Source organism: Ursus maritimus, unplaced genomic scaffold, assembly GCF_017311325.1.
Source record: "Ursus maritimus isolate PB19 unplaced genomic scaffold, ASM1731132v1 scaffold_14, whole genome shotgun sequence".
Lineage (NCBI taxonomy): Eukaryota > Metazoa > Chordata > Mammalia > Carnivora > Ursidae > Ursus > Ursus maritimus.
The window spans coordinates 45873334-45894804 of NW_024423786.1; the positions used below are offsets into that span (position 1 = coordinate 45873334).

The 21471-nt window shown below is 53.0% G+C and overlaps 2 protein-coding genes across 2 annotated transcripts in view; both read right to left on the reverse strand.

Annotated features, from left to right (window-relative positions):
• TPM4 (tropomyosin 4) overlaps positions 1-14482 on the reverse strand; it is a 15081-nt gene extending 599 nt beyond the window's left edge. The window contains exons 1-8 of the mRNA XM_040629123.1: positions 14223-14482; positions 10301-10434; positions 8328-8445; positions 7778-7848; positions 6749-6824; positions 5064-5126; positions 4909-4978; positions 1-852 (exon numbers count right to left, since the gene is read on the reverse strand). The exon at positions 1-852 is cut by the window's left edge and continues 599 nt beyond it. Coding sequence (XP_040485057.1) covers positions 770-852; positions 4909-4978; positions 5064-5126; positions 6749-6824; positions 7778-7848; positions 8328-8445; positions 10301-10434; positions 14223-14354 — 747 coding nt within the window. The 5' untranslated portion in view covers positions 14355-14482 and the 3' untranslated portion in view covers positions 1-769. The remainder of the gene's footprint in view (positions 853-4908; positions 4979-5063; positions 5127-6748; positions 6825-7777; positions 7849-8327; positions 8446-10300; positions 10435-14222) is intronic.
• Positions 14483-14563: 81 nt separating this feature from the next.
• LOC121102525 (tropomyosin alpha-1 chain-like) lies at positions 14564-20940 on the reverse strand. The gene is made up of 2 exons (XM_040629125.1): positions 20798-20940; positions 14564-14889 (listed from the first exon to the last, which is right to left on the reverse strand). Exons 1-2 carry the CDS (start codon positions 20909-20911, stop codon positions 14749-14751), a joined length of 255 nt encoding a protein of 84 aa, XP_040485059.1. The 5' UTR covers positions 20912-20940; the 3' UTR covers positions 14564-14748.
• Positions 20941-21471: the final 531 nt, after the last annotated feature.

Sequence of the window (21471 nt, forward strand, 5' to 3'; positions counted from 1 at the left end):
CTGCTGAGGAGATGGTCTCAGATCAGAGCAGACAAGCATGGGTCATTATTGGAATAAGCTATCTGCTCCTCAGAGAACAACTTTAGAATGAAAGGAACATGTAGAAGAGCCTAACATCAAGAATCTACCCAGAAAATATTGGGGTAATTATTATTATTATTTCCCAAGCATTCTCATGCTGACTGCCCAGAGGATGGTTTGTTCTGCATGGCGGAGTGTGGGAAACAGCCAAGATGATTAGGTTAATCTGTCTATGGTTTACGACTTCCCACAAAGTCAGCCCCGTCCCCCTGGCTTTATTTTTTATTTTTTTGCTCTACATGGAAAATCCCTACCCATATTTTAACCTGGTTACCTGTCATGTGACCAACAGTGGCCCAGAAGGTTATATATTCTTTGGACTTTTAAGTTGACCCATGACTAGATACTGGAGTTGTTTTAAAAAAATGTAGGGTTGTCTATTCTCCCAGGAACCAAACGCCCTCAGTCTTAAGAGAGTATGCTCAATATGAAATACCCTGCCTACCTTATGAATAAATGCAACTTAAGGATAAAAAATAGAGCTGAAAAAGCTGGTGCCATTTGAAAAAAGGAAGGAATTAGATTTAACTGGTGCTCAAAGCTTCTCTGATACAAAATATTTGGTCATATATTCATAATTCGCTTGACATTTCCAGCAAAGCGAAGATTCAATAGCAAAAGAAACTTCTTACAAGAGAAAGACATGGAGCTCTGGAGTTTCTGTTGGAACAAGACTCTTCTGTTTTGGTTATATACAGTTAAGTTCGTTTAGCGTCTGATCCAGTGTCTGATGTAAGCCCACATTCTCTTCTTTGGCCTGGGCAAGTTTTTCTGGTGAGGATTAAGAGTGGGGGAAAAATAAATTAATAAGCATCTTTGTTCAGGAAAAAAAGTTTTCAACTCCATAAACTATCATAGTGAAAGTCATAGCAGAGAAAGTACTTTACATTTTAATTACAGCAGAATACCATGGAATAAGAGAGCTCAAGTATCAAATATGGGAGGCAGGGTTGCAAGATAAAATACAGTCTTAAATTAAATTTGAATTCCAAGTAAACAACAAATACTTTTTTAAGGACAGGTATTTCCCAAATGTTGCATGAGATGTACTTTTGCCAAAAAATTTTTCATTGCCTATCTGAAATTCAAATTTAACTCAGTGTCCTATGTTTTCATCTGTTAAATCTGGCAATCTATAGAGTTAGAACACCTGGACTTAAGCCCCAGTTGTGCCACTGAAATACACCATTTAACCTTGCTAAATTCTGTTTCCCCATCTGTCAAGGATAACACTAGCAATATGGGGCATGGGGAAACGAGAGGGGCTTCAGAACTTAGGAAGTGCTGCACAAACATAAGACTTCAGTCCAAGGTATGGGAAACAGTACACTTCCCCCCTAGTGCCAGTTAATTAGCCTTTGGTAGGAAATTATAATCCTGAAACCCGTTTTTCCTTTGGAGGTTTTGGGAACGGCCATTGAAATTTCAGGCATAATTGTGTTACTGTGTCTGTGTGTCCATAGCCACGTAGTCAAACTCCAGATAAATGCAGCATAACTGAAAATCTAAGTCAGACTACAGGTGAGTTACTAAGTGCCCAAGCTGATAAAATAAATTTTCAAAAACTGAAAAAGTAAGATGCCATTTAGAGCTCGGCACAACAGCGATCAAGACAGAACTGGTTTGCAATGAGTGATGGCTGATAAGACACTAGGCCAAGAATCATTAAAATACTGGAGGAAAGCAAAATGCCTCATAAACTGTGATAGGATCAGCTTGGAAATTTTCAGAAAGAAAAAAAAAATGACTGCAAAGACGGCAGTCTTTCAACTAGAACTGCTGAACCTTTCATCTCATGAGGCACTTAAAAACATCAAGTTGCTATGAGCGGGGTGGATTCGGTCAGAGAAAAGAACAGTGAGTGACCTGGGCCTGACTAATGTGGATGGACAGTGCCCACTCCGTGTGAGCCAGTTTCTCCGTGGTCTCACCTAATCCTCACTCACGGAGCAACCACTTTTGTTTTGCAGAAAAGCTAAGCAGCTTGTTCAAGCGCCCACAGCTAAAAAAAAATGGCAGGGCTGAGATTCAAACCCAGGTCTCCCCACCATAAATCCTGACCTCATTCACCTTGCCACTTGGATTCCCTGGCATCTACTTTGTATTAGATCTGAGATCAAATACCTTTCCCTAAAGTATCAATTGCCCTCGAGAAGTGTGACAGGCCCACAGACCGTCAACAGGTGGTAGGAGATGTCCATAGCCCAAACCTCTGGAAAGGAAGTTCCACTTAGGTGCTTAGTTAAGTAGAATGACTGAATAAGCAGGGCTGCAGTTATTTCAAAGGGTGGAGGCCACCTACATCTGGAAAAATCCCAGGAACAAATATATAGAGTGAGCAAACAAAAAAAACCACCCACCCCTTCATAGTCTAACCTTTCCACGGTCATTCAGTATAGAGGTGTGTGAGGGGAGAGGTTTCTGCAAAAGTTCGGGGTGGATGATAGAAAACCAGGGAGAGGGTGAAACGGTGTGAATAGTTTAAGGGAGGTGGATTTTGGAGGAATGAATATAAAGAACTGGGACAGAGGTTCCCACCTGAATAAAATTATAGGATGAGGAATAATAAGCTATGGTGACGAAAAATGGTGGCTCTAACTGGAGATCTTCCTGCTACTCCCAGGTTCAAGGGGCAGTCTAGAAGACACGCGCGGACATCAACAGGGCAGTGGTTCTGGGATAATTTATGGTGGTGGTGGTGGGGTGCAGGGGAGAAGTGGATAGAATATTTAAAATTTGGATTCTTGTGGAAAAATCTATGAGGTTTTGGTCACTATATGACCTCTTAATGCCCACAGGCTAACTTTAAGAGTTCTCACCAAAGCAAGGTTCCTGATTCGAGTTAAATCAAGTATGAGGAGATAGAGGTTAGTGTCTCAGGCAACTTTGGAACTCGGGAATGAATCATCTCTCTCTGTCTGGCTTTCCAGCAACTCCCACCCCCTTTCCGTGCTGATGCGATACGCTTTCATCCCTTGTGTAGTTGTTTTCTAAGGGCAGGGGATAGAGTGAGGCTCACTGGCAAGCTTCTTCCCGGGACTGAGGGCTGGGCAGATGTTCCGTGAACAGTGAAGACACAGGGAACCCCGGACACCACTCTCAGAGTGTAACACAGAGAAAACAAACGCGAAAAGGAAGCATAAGGAGACCAGAATGCCACTGCCGCTTTTTGAATCCGTAGGTCAAACCCCATTCAAGAAGAGCCTCTTTTTAGGCACAAGCCTGCCAGTTTTTGCAAGTTCTGCTGACTCTCACAAGCTGCTTATGAGGCTGGATGAGTCTCCATTCAAAAACAATTTCTATTTAAGGAAAAACTGCTATCGGCATGCAGATATAGTTAGCTCGCACATATTTGAGAGCTCATGCCAAACTGGCTTTTGTTTTCATATAGGCAGAAAGAATCATGTGGGCATCATTTTCCTTTTGAAATGAGCTCTTCATCTGAACCACCCACTTTCTGTTGTAGCCACAGGCAAGGGCATCAACAGCTACGGCTCAAAAGCGGCAAGTGAAGGAAACGAAAATGAGGGCCTGGGCACGAGGAGCGCCTGTCTTTATTTCGGTCACACAGCCACAGACACAGCAGAGGAAGGCTTGAAAGACCAAACCAGGAGGCAGGAAACGAGCTTCTAGAAGCCCACGGGAAGTGTAGGCACCACAGTGAGAAGGCCAACTTCGGTATTGCTAGGACAGAGGGCGGCACCCCAGCTCCCTCTTAGAGAGAGGTCATGTCGTTGAGAGCATGGTCCAATTCCTCGCTGATAGCTTTGTACTTGAGCTTCTGAGCGTAGAGCTCGTCTAGAGGGCGGAGGTCCCCAGGGAGAGAGTTCAGGAGAAGAGGTACAGGGAACAGAACGTGAGGGTCGGAATGGAGTACCACAGATGAACAATGAGAGGAAGAAAAAAAAAAGTGAGAAAACAAAGCACGAACTAGAAGAAAGTTGAGTCCTATGTAAAATAAACGAGGAAGCAAAAGATCAATGGAATGGTTTCCCAGTGGCTCGAAACTCTGTGGGGGTCAGCCATAAGGAACCTTTAAAAGAAGGGGGACCAGAAATGGAACACAGCTTCTACCCTCAGTCTCCCGCCCCAGCTATTTCTGACTTTCAGTGATGTCACCCAGTCCAAAGGTTATACTCTGGAATGGGGTATTTTCCCTTATATGGAAACCTCACCTCCCAAACCAAACACTGGGACACACGGTCTGAGGAACAAGTTTGGCGCCCTTTCTGGGTGAGATAGTTTTAGATTTTGTTTGAGTCCCGAGATGCTAGAATTTCCCGGTTACTTTATGAAGAACATGGGACAGAATTCTTTTTTTTTTTTCTTTTCTTTCCAAGTTGGAACTCTTCAAGAGATTCTGGGATATGTGGGCACCAGACTTGCAGACTGGAGTCTTTATTCAGTCTCTGCATTCTCTGTATTTCCATTTTCTCATATTGTGATAAGCTCTGAGCTCTCTGGGAGAGAGCTTCTGTAAAAATGTAAGGCATTTTAAAAACGCAAGGCGTCTCTCAGGAATGAGCAAATTGAAGGAAATTCTAAAGACTTTTAAAACAAAATCAGCCATATTTGGGTCTCTGTATTCACATGTGCAGCCAATTAAGCAGAGAGCTTTTACTTCTTGAAAAATGGCAACCCAGGTCTGCATGGGACTTGCACTGTCCTGTTTCAGGGCCCCAGCCCCCCAGATGTGCCCTCACTCTGCACTTGACTCTCCTAGGGTGAACAAAGCCCAACTCAGTCCTTCCACAGACTCCTCCCACCTGTCCGCAGATTGTCACCAAGGGGGAGGCAGAGCAAACGTAATCAGATGTAGTTTCGTACCTTCCAGGTCATCAATTGTCTTTTCCAGTTTTGCAACCGTTCTCTCTGCAAATTCAGCACGGGTCTCAGCCTAGAAGAAAAGAAAGGAGTCACTATGATTGCTTCGACACCAGCCGCGAGAGAAACCTGAACGAGCTGGCTGTGATCACGCTCACCTCTTTCAGTTTGTCGGACAGAAGTTTGATTTCTTCTTCATATTTATCCTCCTTTTCAGAATACTGTGGGAGAAACCAAAACAGTACTTAAAAAAAAAAAAAAAAGCACAGAAGAACGTGGGTTCTCCGTTCCTTGGAGAAAAGCATGTGCTTGAAGCACCACGAACATGCCCAAGACGCCAAGTGGAGACAGCACCTTTCCAGGCAGAGGCAATGTGCACACAACTCAGGGGAATGTGTAGAAGGGCCCTCTGGGGTGCGACTGAGCTGAAGGCCTGGGTGGGATAGCTAGAGATGGAACTGTGAAGAGGACGGAGCAGAGGGCTGCATGGAGATACATGGCACGGGGAGCCCTCCAGAGTTGGCCCGACAGATGTTTCCAACCCCGCTTCCCACCGACTTTCCCAAACACGTTCTGGGAACGCTCCAGTCTCCCAGCCTTAGCCCCCCACCTCACCCCCCCCAGCATGGGATGATGTTCCTTTCCCCATGACTACCCGTCAGAAAGGATTTTTGTCTTGCAAGGTTCAACTCAGATTGGTATCCGCTAACCCCTACAGCTGCCCGCTAGGTTGCCAGATAGCCTCAGTCCCATTTTACAGGTGAGTAGAAGAGTCACAGAGAGGTTACGGAATTTGTCTAGGGTCACACGGCCATGAAGCGACCACACCATGACTGACTGGAACCTGACTCTGGAATTCGAGCTCCTGGCCTTCCCTGCGCTTACAGCCCTTTTCAACATCACCTCCTCATGACAACCTCCTCATTCCCCAACTTTCCAAGGTTCCTCTGTTGAAAGTCTCGAAGCACTTTATTATCGGGTCAGTCTCTTCTACTCAACTACACCCTGAGCTCTTGCAGAGCAGAAGCCATATTATCACTGTAACATGTACCCCCAAGGCCCAGGACAGCATCTGGCCTGGCCCACGGGAGCTAACTTGGCATGCACACAGGAGCTACGTTTGCTCTTCAAAATATCCTTGTATCCCTGTTAATACTAATGACATAGCTCTAAACAAGACAGATGCAGACCCTGTCCTTAAAACTTACAATCTAGCAAGGAAGGCGTGTCATTAATTATGGCAAATGTGATCCACCATCAGGATAGGAAAAGCAGCACATGGGGCTATAAAGCCGAGAAACCCCTAACCTAGATGTTCAATGCAGCTGGAAGGCAGGAGGCGGCAGGGAGAGTGAGGAAGCGAGCAGGATGGCGAATTCACAGGGCAGGCCACGGGAGAGTGTGTACGTTGTTCCTATGTGGTTCTCTCCGGTAATGACTGCTTCGGGTGCTATCTCAACCTAAAAAGCCCAACTGCGCCTCTCCTATCTGCTGCTCGACCTTCTAGAGTGTGTTTCTGGAGGATCCAGGGGATTCCTGAGCGTGAGGCTCTGTAGACAGTTATGCTCAGATCTCCCTAAGAGGAGCCTGACCAGGTACGAATCTCTTATTCCCTCTCCACTCTCATCGAAGGTGGAGATAAAAGACGGTGCAAAGACCCCACGCAAGAAGGAAATCTAGCCACCAGACATCTCTTTTTGTGGCGGAAAAACCTTGCTGCTGGGCACCAAACCCACGGGTAGCCAATACAGCTCAGATCCCGAATACCCTGGCATATATTCCCGTGCACCGTGGAGGGAGAAAAGAAAGCCCAGCAAACCACCAGCGCAAGCCAACCACCAACCTTTTCAGATGCAGCCTCGAGTGACTTCAGATTGTTAGTGACATTCTTGAGTTCTTCTTCTAGGTCACCACATTTTCTGTGCAAAGACAAAGGAATTTTATGTCCTATCCCCCCTTAGAGCAGGCAATTCCCCTGAAAGCTTTCAAAAAGAGGAATCCACGCTGCCTAGGGCCCCTGGAAGGAATGCGGGGGGAAAAATGTTAATGGCTTCTCTCTGAGCTGCAGCGCTGTGCACTTATCCAAACCCTATCCGCCTGGCAAAGGTGCCGCAGGCCGAGCAGTATTTGGAAGGTTTGTAAAGCACTCCTGAGCTCCCGCCAAGGGTGAGGCAACAGGGACTTGTGAAATCTAGGATGGATGAGGCTGCCTCCGGAAAGTGTAAGAATGAAATGGAGCGCGGGAGGTTGGGAGACGGCAATCAGTGTGCACCGGACACTCCAGGAGGCAAGCTCTGAATGGATCTGCGAAACTAAATCCTCTCTCTCAGCACCACGGGATGCTCCTTGGAGCTGGATTCCTCACCCGAGGCCGAGGGGAGAGGCTTTTTGTTTGTTCAGAGCTCGGAGCTGTGGTCAAGCATCTCACCTCCCCCTCCCCCCGCTCCAAACCCAGGAATGTGCCACGGGCAGACAATGCCATCAAGAACAGAGCAGAAACGCTGACAGGGAAGCCTGCCTTCCCCAGGTAAGCATTCTCTTGAGAAGGCTCAGCCTCCCGAGATTTCCTCTCCAGGAAAATGGGACTTCCGGGCTTCTCTGCTATTGCCCGTCTCACTTTTATTTCCCAATACCTCTGTATTGTTCCAATACCTTGGAACACGCAGGCAGTGCTTCCCAGGGCAGTCAGAACAAAAAGACATTCTGTCAGCCACGGAGGCAAGGAGGGAGGGCTGAGCTAGGAGTCCCAGATGCCCATCCACTCGAGCAGAGGCCTCAGAGAGTCAGGGTCAATTGTCCACACNCCCCCCCCCCCCCCGCTCTGCCCAGGGGCTGAGCTGGGCCCCCCTCTCAGTCCCGCTCTGCCACTCACAGCTCAGACACCTCGGCGCGCTCCTCTGCCCTCTCCAGCTCGCCCTCCAGGATGACCAATTTACGAGCCACCTGCAGACGGAGAAGATCGATTAAGACCCCAACAACCACGTCTAGTAGGATGCCTCCCCACCACCTTTGTGGATGGCAAGGTGTCGCCCAGACCATCTGCGAGGACGTGGGCCCCAGGAATGAGGCAGACGGGACGGGAAGCCGACCACGGAGACCGGCAGAAGACCAACTGAGCTTTCGTGGTCTGAAGACCCATGATGCCCAATTTTAGCCAAAACACCCAGCTGCGGGACAAAAAGTGATCTGATCAACTGGTCTCCCTGCTACGTTAGACAAGTGTCACAGAATTCCCCAGGACTTGCTGGCATTGTGGAAGATACGGATTCCTAGCCAAGCGGCTGTCTCTGGAAGAACAGATGTGGATGCAGAAGGCCAGCTGAACTAACCAAGAGCTTCCTTTAGGTGGCCCCAGGGCTCTCCCTATCACAGAGCCATTTCCTCCCCACTTCCTGCTGCTGCCCTCTGCCAGCTCCACTCACCTCCTCGTATTTGCGGTCGGCCTCCTCAGCGATGTGCTTGGCCTCTTTGAGCTGCATCTCCTGAATCTCCATCTTCTCCTCATCCTTCATGGCCCGGTTTTCTATCACCTTCATTCCTCTGCAAGGAGCAACGTCGTCATGATCTCCACACGCGGGTTATGGCCCATCGTACACCTCCACACGTCTGCTCAGCCAAACTCCTCTGCAAGAACCGTGCTCCAAAGAGGAAACTGTGGAGTGGTTCTCATTCACTTCCCCTTTGCCTCCTATCCCAGGAGCTGCACCATCCCCATCTTACAGAGGAAGAAACGGAAGCACAGAGAGGCCAAGTAACTTGCTCAAGGTTGCGTAGCTCGTAAGTGGCAGAGTCGGGATTCAAACCCCGGCTATCGGGCTGCAGGGTCCAGGCTCCCATCCTATACGGCCTCTTGCTAACCAGTAACAAGAAGTACTTATACGCTAACAGTTACCACAGTGTGATGGAGGTGTGGGCCGGCCCGGCTGTGGGATTGATGAACTCTAGGGCACTGGGGGAGGACGTGTGCATGTGTCACGGGAGGCTTTCCAGAAGAGGAACCACAGGAAGGTTTCAGAAAGAGGAGGGACTGGAAACCAGAAAGGTGAAGGGACTGCCGTGGGAAGACCAGGAAACAGGCAGGTACCCACAAGGTGAGGGGTGAGGAGGAGCCGAACCGAAGTGGATACGTCCAGTTTGGAAAGGACAGTGCCCGGGGGACGGCTGGATAGCTACAACGCAGCTGGCTCCCTCTGGCCTGCACTGCTCGGAATGCACCAGGTAAGCCCAGATACCTCCAAAGAGGCCAACCCAGGATGGCGTACTGATGCATGTCATGCCTGCCCGGAGCGGAGGACCATACATGCCTTGTTGTTTAATAAATATGTCACTGGCTTTGCTAGCTCACTGTCAAGACACCTTCACATCTGTGCAAAGCCTTAACCTCAGCCCACGAGCAAGCCAAGGAAACCTTTGAGCACTGGAGAGATCCAAGTGACTTGCCCAACGTGAAGTGTACGGACTTCAATCTAGATCCTTCAGTTCCCAAGTAGAGAATCCTTTCTACGAAAACTAGCAGTCTTTCACCAAGGGCGTCACCAAAGGCCTCTGGTGATACGACACAGAGAAGTGAGGGGCCTTCCCAGGCTCTCTGGGTTTGGTGAGGTCCTGGAAGTGAGACATATGGCCGGGAACATGGGCAGCAGCTAATCCAGGCCCCCGGCACAGCCATGAGCAACGTGTGACTGGATCCTTCCCACTCCCTGGTGGCTGACCGGGAAGCCTCTGCTGGGCTGTGTGCCCTCGCCTGGCACAGGCTGTCCTACACTGCACGGGAAGAAATTTCCCGCATGGGCAACCGACAAAGTCAATCTCCAAGATTCCCTGGCTGGTTCTTGATGTCACAACAGCACAATCAGAAATTAATCCTTTGGAGGGCTTTATACCAGGAAGCCATGGTGGATGGGTGAAATGAGAATCCTGGTGTGATCGTGGGGAAGATACACAATGACCACTGGCCCGGCCCACACCGTTACCACACAAGGAGCCCATTTACCACCACACAGAGACTGCTGCTTCTGGGAATGACACAATCTGCCCTCAGTCCTCCAGAGCCCGCACCAAGGCATGAATTATCCTGCTCCAGAGGACGGCGCATCCCGCTGGAGGCCCAAATGCAGAGGGCGTGCCACCGAGGTGAGGAGCGCAGGCAGTCGCAAGTATACTGATGGCGCTCGTCTGCGAGTGTCCCTGACATACAGTGGTTCCTGCCTGACAGCAGGCTTAACGATCGTCTGTGCAGATGGCCCACTCCAAGTTTTCATCTCCCGTCCCCTCTCCCATCACCCCGGAACTTGGTATTGTGAGAACACCAGTGAGACACACAGTGGCTCTCAGAGAATCTGCGAAGCAGCCCTCTGCAAACTGGTGCAAACCCGCTTCTGAGAAGCAGCCTTACCTCTCGCTCTCGTCGGCCGCCTTTTCTGCCTCCTCCAGCTTCTGCAGGGCTGTGGCCAGTCGCTCCTGAGCCCTGTCCAGCTCCTCCTCAACAAGCTGGATGCGTCGATTGAGAGCTGCCACATCCCCCTCGGCCTGGGGAGGTCAGAGGTGCAGCCGGGTTAAGAAGTAAAAGGCCAGCCCAGCATCCCCAACTCACATGGCGTTCTTCCCCGGGTTAACACGCTTCCCCCCAACCCCCACCCGACAAAGCCCACCTGGGAATGCAGGCAGTAAGGAATTCATGCTCTCATCTGGAGAACATGAATTTTCCATATGATCTTCCCCCCAAAACGCCCGGGAACATCCACCACTGGAGGACAAAGGTGTGTATCCCAGAAGAGGACAGGCAGTCAAGTCAACACGGAAGAGTGCCAAGCGCACCGCATGCTGGGAGAAGACCGTGCTGGCCTCTCTGGGATTGCTAGAGAGTAAGGCCACCCGTGCCCTGGCTCACCAGGGCATATAAAAAGCTCTGCTCCCAGTCACCTCAATGGTAAGAAACGCAAGAATATGGATGCCTCAGTTAAATGTCAGCCACACAACGTGGGGGAGGGGGGCAGCGCCATCAGAACACCACCCTGAACTAAGTCTGGCCCAGAGAGGATGCGACAAAAAGATCTAAGTAAGAAAAGAAAAGAAAACTTGGTCACGGGCACGGAAGGGATGTCAGAACGGTGATACTGGCTTTCAAGGTATTTGCACCTACAAGGAAGGTCCTACGGCGGCATACGTAAAAGCAGAACTCCGGGCTCAAAAAGCGCTCGGTCAGAATCCCTGTTTTGCCAATTTGCAGCCGTGTGGCATTGGGCAGGCTGCTTCACTGCTCTGAGCCTCCCCATGCCAGCCCCAGCCCCGTGAAGACTGTAACTGAGGGTGTGGCCCTGCACCTGGCATGTGGGAAGTCCCATGATTTCACCTCATTTAATTCTCCGGTATTTTTACAACGGGGAAACGGAGAGGTCCAGCTCGGGGCACTAGTCCCGCTCAGTCTCACAGAACTGGCGAGAAAACGGCCTCAGGAACTCCAGCCCAGGGCTTTTCTCTGGCTGTATCTGTACCCCGCAGAGAGTCCTGTGGGGGCTTCGAGACCGGCTGCCCTCAGCAAGAAACACTGAAGACTTGGTGAAATTTAACTCAATGGAGGGAAGATGCGTAAAGCTACACAGGTTTCTTCCTATCAAGACAATCTCTGAATGGGGGGAAGGCCATAAAAATTAGTAGGAAACTGCTCCCTCCCCTGCCCCCTGAATTTATACAGCAGGAAAAAAAAAAAAAAGGAATAAAAGAATGAGGCCAGAGATGCTGAAAAACACAGAGACTCGGGAAACTGTGCTTAGCTCCAGGGTCTTAGCAGCAGATGGAAGGAAAACTCCCACAGGTGTTTCATCGCAACTTCCTCTGAAACACCAATTTGGAGACTACATTAAAACCACCAAAGAACTATTTTAAGAAATTCACCCACTCCTTCCAACGAGTGGGTGCCTTTTATTCTTTTTAATAACATGAATTTTAACTCCTTCAGCACCGGGGGCAAGAATTGATTTTTTTTCCCCCAACAGTTATTAGTACATTAGCAAAACTGCATAACCAACACCACTACCTAATTCTGGAACATTTTCATCAACCCCCCCCCTCCCCGCCAAAGAAACCCCATCCCCATTAGCAGTCAAGGTACTGATTTTTAAGATCATACAAAACTGCTTGCTTTCTTATGAGTTGTCTTTAAAAAATGAAAGTGAGCCTTTCCTTCTGTGGGGAATTTGGAATCCTGATAACCACGCTTTTGGCACATTTTCAACTGCCTGGAATTGAAAGAACGCTGACACACACGACTATATACATGCTTACATATATATGTATTTTTGAAAAACTGCTAGTCACTGCTAGTCCTTTTGGGCTCCACCCCTTCCTGCAATCAAAGCTTCTACACTCTACAAAGGATTTCCCTTATAAGGTAAAAGAGCCTTGCTAGATACATGTGGCAAAGGAACAGGAAGATGTCGGTTAATCACACAAAAATCTAAACGAAACCAGCTGTCGGGAGGCAGACCCAGAAGTCTGCCACACGCCGGCTCTTGGCTTTCTCCACAACAGACTGAGAAAGGCTTTTTTGCCCCCTCTGGGCTCAGTTCCTTTGCCCAAGTACTTTTTTCAGACTTCCCCGTCCTGACCAAGAGGAGCACGCTTTGAAAAGCAAACTTTTGAAGAAGTCCAAAACTTTCCAAAAACATCTTTTGTCCCAACTGGACTGTCCTATTCCTAAGTCTTGGCTCGAGGCTGAGGGCCATTTTTAAGCCGAAGTAATTGTCCTCCAGCGAGATGACTTGGGATGAGATCAGAGGGAGGGTTCTGCCGGTTCCTTGTGTGAAAGAGGCCAAACCAGCTACTGTTTGAGGCTTGCACCAGGTTTCCGAGGCCTCTTCACGCCAGAGCAACCCTGACAGGACCCAATGCTTCCACTCAGGCCAACACTGGGGCGGTGTGGGCCTCTTCTCCAGACTTGTCAACACCCAGGGCATCTTTTCCACTTCTGGGGTCCCCCCTCCTCAGCCTCAACACTCCAGCTTTCCCGGGCCCTGGACTTCCACCCTCTCCCCCAACTTTCTTGCACACCTAGGGCTCTTCTGCCAGCAAACTCTTATTCTATGATAATAAATGCTCCACATTTTGAAGCCTACCCCATGGGGGGGGGGCTGCTCCCTTGTCCTGCTCCAACAGAAAGGACACTGAACCCCTCTGCAATGCTATCCACCCTTATTTGTACCCCTCACACCCATTAGACTTTGAGCTCTTCTGAGGTGACAGGGAGTGTAGGAAAAACAGCCCAGGAACTGAGCACCTACTATGTGCCACTACTCCCCGGACCCTCCCAGCTATCGTAGGGGGTCGGCATTATTGTCGCGGCTGCTTTACAGATGGGGAGACCGCTCCTAGGGGTTAAGTACCAAGTGGTATGAGATGGCATTGGAATCCGATCTCTCCGCTGCCCCAGGAGTTTTCCACCATCTGTCCTGCCCCGAGGGGCAGTCCGAGGACGAAGGGAGGCTAAGAGGGCCCTCCTCCGTCGGCCCCATTATCTGTCCTCAGGCCCCGCAGCATGGAGCTGAGGCACACCAGACCATCTTGGGTCCAGGGCCCCGAGCTAACATTCCTAAGTTCTTTTGGAGAAAGGCGGGGTCCCGCGGCCGTCGCTCGGCGGTCGTTCCCGCAGGGACCAGCTGGGGAGAGAAAGGCCGGCGGCTCCGGGCTGAACTTCCGCCCCCCGCCAGGAGCAGACACGTCGCCGCCGCGCCCCTGGGAACAGCTGGGAAAGTTCAGCAGGAGCCGGGAAGCCGCGTAAGAGGGGAGAAAGTGCGACGCCCCCCCTCCCCGAGTCCGTGTCGGCCAGTCCAACCCCAGACAATGGAAGCTCAATGTTTCCACTCTCACTTCCCGCTCCAGGGTCCAGTCGCCTGTAAACCTCCCCCCCAGCCCCGCCCAGGACCCCGGCGCCAGCCCGGAGTCAGATGGCAATGCGGCGCCCCCCCACAACCCCTTCCCCACTCCAGGATCGTGCATCCACCTCGAGCCCCTCCCCCCATTACCCGCTCCGCCGGCCACACCCGATCCGGATGCGGCGCCCCCTCCCCCGTCCCAGGCTGACCGCGGAGAAAGGGGGTCTCAGCAGCCCGCCCAGGGGAGGGGGGTGCGGGTCCGCGTTCCGGGAGCCCCCAGGCCAGAGGGCGCGAAGGCGGGCTAATGGGGAGCGGGGCGGAACCGGGTAGCCGCCGCCGCGGGCGGGCGGGGAGCGCGGGAAGCGGGCGGCCCCGGGAGAAGGGGAGAAAGGAGCGCGCGCCGGGCAGGGGGATGCCGGGGCGCGGGGCCAGGGCGCGGGCTCTCACTTTCTCGCGCCGCTCGCGCTCGCCGTCCAGCTCCCGCTGCAGGCCCTGCGCGCGGTCCTCCGCCTCGTCCGCCTGCTGCTGCAGGGCCTGGATCTTGCGTTTCACCGCCTCCAGGGAGTTGAGGCCGGCCATGGCGCGGAGGCGCGGAGGCGCACGCAGCGGGCGGCGGGCAGCGGCGGGCGCTCGGCTAGGCTTGGCTCGGCTCTGGCGAAAGCTGCACCAGCCGCGCCCCGGCCCCCGAGCCTTTGCCTGCGCCGGGGCCGCCCCCGCCTCTCCCCGCCCCCGGCCCGGCCGCCGTCGGGGCGATGAGGTCACCAGGCCCGGCAGCTGACGTCAGCACCGCTGGGGGAGGGCCTGACGTCGGCACCGCTGGCCACAGCTGCTGGAAAGTGCCCCTTTTCGGGACTTATTTGGAGAAAGCGCCGGGAGGCACCGCCTTCTCCTCTTCCTCCTCCTCCTCTTCCTCCGGCGCTGCCCGCCCACCCGGCCCCGGGGCTCCTGCCTGGCCCAGCCGCGGGCGCCCCCATTACTGCGCACGTACGTCGGAGGCTTTCTTCTCTGTCAGCTCCAGCTTCTCCTGGGCGTCTTTCAGGTTCTCGGAGTATTTGTCCAGCTCATCCTCCGTCCCCTTCAGTTTCTTCTGGAGGTGCGTCAGCTCCTCTTCCACCTGGGGACAGATGGGGGGACGTGTAAGCCTGGGGGCCACGTACCCGTGGCGCAGGGGCGTCTCCTACATTCACAAGAGCCCTCTTCTGTCTCCCTGGGCCTCAGTTGCCTCATCTGCAAAACAGGGATAACGATACTGTGCACCAAATGCTACCTGTTAATACGATTTTCACCTTCTTCTCATCTCTTGGGACAGCTGTGTGTGCTTATCTTTTGGGGGGTCCTGGATACCCTTTCAGAATCGATTACAGCTTTTCGGAAACAAGTTCCCGACACACTTCCCAGAAACACTCGTTCAGTTTTGCATCCCAGTTTCAGGGGTGAGGACTGCTGGTGATCCCGAGTTAAGCAGAAATAGGAGTCTCATACTCTGGGCCCCAGGTCATCCTCCAAGCCCCAGCCTGTCCCTCTCTAGTTCTGCCTCCTACACTGGCACCCAGAGAAACTTTCTAAATGTATGTTTGCCTTCCTTCTGCCTAGAACTGCCATGGCTCCCCATTGACCAAGAGAGTGGTTCTTCGACTTTCCCACAAAATACTCTGAAAGGTTGGGGCACCTGGCGGGGGGCTCAGTGGGTTAAGCCTCAGATTCTTGATTTTGGCTCAGGTCATGATCTCGGGGTCATGAACTCAGGATGGTGAGATGGAACCCCTAGTCCGGCTGGCGCTGGGTGTGGAGCCCGTTTAAGATTCTCTCTCTCCCCTAGACCGGTGATGGGTAGTAAGGAGGGCACATATTGCATGGTGCACTGGGTGTTATACACAACTAATGAATCATCGAGCCTTACATCGAAAACCGGGGATGTACTGTATGGTGACTAACATAATATAATAAAAAATCATTATAAAAATAAAAAAAAATAAGATTCTCTCTCTCCCTGTACCTCTGCCCCTTGCCCCCACCCCTGCCCCATGCGCGCTCTCTCTCGCTCTCAAAAACAACAAAAAACTCGGAAAGGTTGAAAGGCTCAGGCCCACCCCACTCCTGTATTTGGGGGTTTTGGCTAGAAGAGAGATCCCCCTCAAAGACCACTTCCTTTGAAGGCTAAGGTTAAATCTTTAAAATTACTGCACATCTGGCTTAGGTTCATTTTAATAAAAATGTCCCCCACGTTCCCTAAGTTTTCAGTTCTCTTTGTTTATCCTGGAAGGCTTGCCCCTCTCTTGGCCCTCCCACCTTGAAAAGCTCAGATCTATGGGATACAAACCACAGACCCCTTCACTTCTCCATCTCCATCACCTCCACCACACCAGTCAAGAGTCAGTTCAGGAAGCCTTCTCTATCACCTCCAGGCTGCACCTCCCTCCCCTGCCCCGAATTCTGGTCTGCGGTGGTCAGTCCGGCTCATGCTTTGATCTGACTTCTGTCTCTGGTAGTTTGACCCCCTGGTCCAGTCCATGCTCCCAGGGTGGACAAGCAGCCCTCCCTGGGCCCTGCTTCATCCTCCTGCTTCCTTTTCCCAGCAGGAAGCCCAGAGAGGTGGAGTGACTTTCTCCAGGTCACCCAGCACAGGATTTGAACCCACTTCTGAACAGGCCCTTTAGGCCAGGCCTGCTTTCCTGTGTCCCTTTCTGACTTCCCTCTTTTTTAGGACTTCCCAAAGAAGGTATGTTAGAAAAGCTGATGCGGCTTCTAGGTCAAGCTCTGAATCTGATCTGGGTTGCACACTCACCCCTGAGATGATGTGTAAAATGTGCCAGATGCTTTGTGTGTGTGTGTGTTTGTGTGCCTGTGCAAATTCTTTTTTTTTCTTTTTTGAGATCTATTTATTTATTTGAGAGAGAGACAGCAAGAGAGAACGCACAAACGGCAAGGGCAGGGGAAAAAGAGAGAGTATTCCAGATAGGTTCCATGCTGAGCGCAGAGCCCGATGTGGGGCCCGATCTCAGGACCCTGAGAAAACAACCTGAGTCTGAGACCTGAGAACAAAACCAAGAGTCTGACGCTTAACTGACTGTGCCACCCAGGTATCCCCTGTGCAAATTCTTAAAAGGCCTCCTGTCCTGTCTTCAAGGCCACTGAGTGTCCTACTGCTGAGCTAGGGAATGGGGAGGGGATTAGGGGCTCAGAGGAGGAGAAGGGTGAGGAGCTCAGGCCTATGTCAGACTCCACAGGGCCTGATCTTGACCTTCAGGCAATAAGCCTAGATGCCTGGCTCCAAATCCCAGCTGTATGTCCCCTTTTCTGGCCTCAGTCTTCTCATCTGCAAAATGGAAGCCTTGTCGTTGTGGTCTCTGAGTGCCCCAGCAGCTGCTGCGAAACTTCTGCCTTGATGGAGAAAATGAGCCAATTTCCTTAAAGACAAGTCAGTATGACCCAGCTTTCACCTGACTTCCTTCTGGAAGGATCTGTGGGGTGCAGCATTTATTAGGTGCCAACTATGTGCCCAGCACAGCACTCTCTTAACATGACAGAGTGAGAGCAAGTTCTGCAGCTTTGGGCTCATCCAGGTGTAAAGGTGGTTGTGTTTTTCATGACATTTTCCAGCAAGGTTTGCACAACAAGGGGTGGGGACTGGGATCATGTGGGTCGGGGGCTTTGAAGCATTTAGAAAGTGCCAGGCACACGATACGTACTGTCTCACTGAAGCTGCATGTCACAGAAGGGTAAACTGAGTCCTAGCATGAGGAAGGGACTTGCCCCAGGCCATACAGACAGGGGATTTGAACCCTCATCGGACTGATTCCAAAGCTGGTTCTCTTGACTTCTAGGTTGTGCTTCTCACTGACCTTCCACACCCAGCACCAATGCCGCCTCCCCCTGGGAAGCCTGCCCTGCCGTCCTGGGCAGAGCCTCACTGCCCCCTTGGGCCCCCCCAGTCCCTGTCCCTCCCCTGGCCCAGCCCTGACTGCTGAGGCAGGGAGCCTTTCTCTGCATCTAGCTCTGTCTTTCCCAGCCTGGGCTCCTCCAGAGCTGGGCTGGGCTGAGGTCACTCTGAGCAGAGCCCCAGCATCACTCAGTGTGGGGCTGGGCCCAGTGCTCACCAAGGAAGTCCAGGGGAAGTTTGCAGAATGAATCAATGACACACCCCAAACCCTTCAGTGGTTACAGCCAGGTAGGAAAAATCAGTAAGACTGACATGAAGCGGGTTCCCTTCCCTCTGCCCAATTTCTAAGCACAAAGTGTGTGCTGGTGTGTATGGCACCTTGCCAGGGAGGGTAGTCTTGCCCTGGCTCTGGACGGTCTCTGACAAGTCACTCCCTCCTCTGGGCCTCAGCTTCCCTGCCTGTAAAATGGCTGGGAAGGTCATGGACTGCACACCTTGGTCCCTGTAAATGGGGCCTTAGGACAGGGCCGAGGCAGGATGTGGGGTCAAAGGCCAGTTGTGGCGGATGTCACTGCCCTGGGAGGGGAGCGGGCAGGAAGCGGGAGGGCTGGGCCTCCTGGTCCTGTTCCCACACTGGACAAACAGGGCCTAGAATCAAGACTTTGCTGCAGGGTCTCTAAGGGGCAGGCTGGCCCCAGGACCCACACTTGGGCCTCCTGAAGTGCAAGACACTCCAGTTAAGTCAAGTCCCTCATTGCCTCCTGCCTCCATACTCAGGTGGGACAGGCCATTGGCCCCTTGGGAGTGTGGCCTCTGCTTTGGGCCTCTGGAATCTTGTGTTCTGCGCCTGGCCATCGGAAGGTAGCCCATGCCCCCATGTCTCAGTTAAGAACACTGAGGGTTCAGAGAAGGGCAGCGATGTGTCCTGAGTCAAAGTTAGAAGAAGATCCAGCCTCGTTCAAGCACAAGGCCACTTCAGTGGGTGGCTTCATGGAAAAACAAGAACAGAGTGGAAATCCAGCTGGAGGCCAGAAAACCTCTCCCTGCCTTTTTGGCTATATAGCTGGCAGAAGTGAAGGCTTTGAGAAGCCTTCCCTTTTGAGTTTGTGTCTACCTTGGGAGATGTGCTGTATCAGTCACTCACACCTTAGTGAAAATTAGAGCCATACACTTGCTTTTGTCTGAATCCCTAGCTGAGCCTCTCGTGGCAAGGGCTAAATAATGGGTGGAAGTGGGCAGCTCCGGGCCAGCACAAGATGGGTGTCTGTGTTTGCCAGGGAGGAAGGAGGAAGGGAGTGTGGCAGGGAGTGCTGGGGTGGGGCTGGCCTCCAAGAATGTGTCACAGGCTCTTAGGGAAGCCCCGGGATGCTGGGGGATGGGGAGGCCCACAGGGGAAGTAGGGTGTAAGGCGGGGCAGGAAATAATCCTGCATTTATTGAGTGCTTACTCTGTGCCAGACACCAGGACAAGGGCTCCACCTGCAGTCACCTCTAATCCTTCTACGGCCGTGAGGGAAGCACTGCTGTCACCTTCCTATCTCAAACATGGGGCCACTGAGGCACAGACCGGTGAAGGCCTTTGCTCCACGGCGCTCAGTGACCCAGCTGTGAACAGAGCCAGTCTGAGCTCAGAGCCTGTCCTTTTTACCTTCCACGCTGGCCTGGCATGTGGGCTGGGCAGGGCTAGGCATGTGGTGTCTCTGTCCTGGGCGGCTCTGGGGGCTTATCTGAGACCCCAATGCTCCTGAGGGCTGGGTGGTTAACCCCAGGGTGCGGATGAGTCCTCGTGGGGGTCAGGGTGCTAAGGAGAGAGCAGCACCCCCTTCCCTCCTCCCAGTGGCTGATCTAGCCGCCCAGGCCCGGACAGCTGACTTCTGCTCTGCTCCAGACCATGGCCTTGGGACTGCCCAGCCCAGGCCTCCGCCCACTAGCCGCTCAGCCCCCTGGTGCGCCCTACCTCCGGAGCCTTCTGCCAGACTCGTCTCTAGAGCTCTAGGTCAAGGCCTCTGCCTGCCACTGGCACCACCACCTCTCCCCTCTGGGCTCCCTGCAGGGATGGCGGGGGCACCTGAGATATGCAGAGATGCACTGAGATCCTCAGGTTTACCCCCAGATCTCCAACTACCCCAGTCCTGACTCTCACCCAGTTGCCCCCACCACACACCCACACTCGGCCACCCTTCCTGCACAATCACACCTGGGTCTGTCCTGACATGGGGCAGGGTGACCCACACTCACACACAGCTCCGCACGGCCACCCTGACTACTACAGACACACGCACACACACGTAGCTGGGTGCTGCCACCCTCATCTGGACGCTAATGTACACACACACACACACAGAGTCTGACAGAAACAATCGCCCAACAAGCACACACACGCCAATACAAGTACAGTCACCTTGACACACACACGCTCACCCTGACACACACACATTCCATTATTGTCATGTCAGCTTTGGCACGAGCACACGCACACACAGCCAGCCTCTCCCCGCTACACACAAGCCCACAGCGATACCACCACCCACGCCCTTGCAGACTCACGAACACAGCCAGACTCTTTTCACCCCCACTTTCCAACAACCACACACTCGTGCCTTGGTCTGCACACACTCACTGTCACAGACGCTTTTACCCTCCCATGCTCTCTCCAGCCAACACACACACACACACACACAACACACACAACATACCACCTGTGCGCACACCACCTGCGCACACACAGAAATGCCCAGACACACAAATACACTCTCACACACGGCATCGAACCACCACCCCATCTCTTACACACCCCCCACGCTCATCCTCTCATCCCCACACACCTACACGCGCTCCAGCTTGCACACCTATCCCGCACGCACAAACACCCCTCCCTTGCCCGAGTGCGCCCTGCCTCTCTCTCTCTCTCTCTCTCTTGCTTTGCTCGCCCTAGCCCTGCTGGGGTACAGTGGCCTCTCTCTCCCAGCTCAGGCACCCTGGAAAGACAATGGTCCCCTCACTCTCAGCCAGACAGCACCAGCCCTGCCCCTGCCCTGACCTCGGGTACCGAGCTTCCTGAAACCCCCACCTCGGGTCGCAGAGGCCGGCCTCACCGCCAGGAGCAGCCGCCCAGACAGGGCACTGGGCGGCCGGCCCCTCACCTGCTTGCACTTCTCCTCCGCGGCTTTCTTGTCTGACTCGGCCTGCTCCGCCCGGTCGATGGCGTTCTCCTTGTCCAGCTTCAGCATCTGCATCTTCTTCTTGATGGCCTCCATGCTGGGCGCGGGCGTGCGGGCACCGAGGACTCTGCGGAGGGGGCTGCGCTGCGGGCCGGGCCGAGTGAGCAGCCAGGCGGGGGCGAGGCCCTTATAGGCTCCCGGGCGCGCCGCCCCGCTGCCGGGCGAGACCTGGAGGAGGCCCAAGCCCGGGCTGCCGGGCCAGCCGCCACTCGCTTGCTCAGGACGACTTGGCCAGCTCACCGGCCGCCCCGCAGCCCTCGCCTTATTTGGGCCTAGGATTTTCTCAAAGGAAAAAAAAAAAAAAAGAAAAAGCCCGACCCGTTTCCATTTTTAACCTGGTGACACAGGTCCCTTGTGGGCGTGCGAGCACAGCACTGGCTCAGGAGGACCCTGGTGGCCTATCGGCCGGCCTCAATTTCCCTCGGTGCTGGGGAACACAGAGGAGGGCTTGGGTGTGGGTGCAGAGTAGGGGTGACGTGGGCTGAGGAGGCATCCGTCCTCCCTTCTCCTGCCCTCTGGTCCTGTCTCCAGGTATTGGGTGGGATCCCAATCCCATCACCCTCACTGCCCCAGGGGCTCCCTGGGTTACCCCCTCT

Excerpts from the sequence above, each read along its gene's own strand:
- LOC121102525 (XM_040629125.1), bottom strand. The coding sequence starts at position 20,911 with ATGGAGGCCATCAAGAAGAAGATGCAGATGCTGAAGCTGGACAAGGAG. Across the intron at positions 14,890-20,797 it reads CGGAGGAGAAGTGCAAGCAG|GTGGAAGAGGAGCTGACGCA; the intron begins GTGAGGGGCCGG and ends ATCTGTCCCCAG.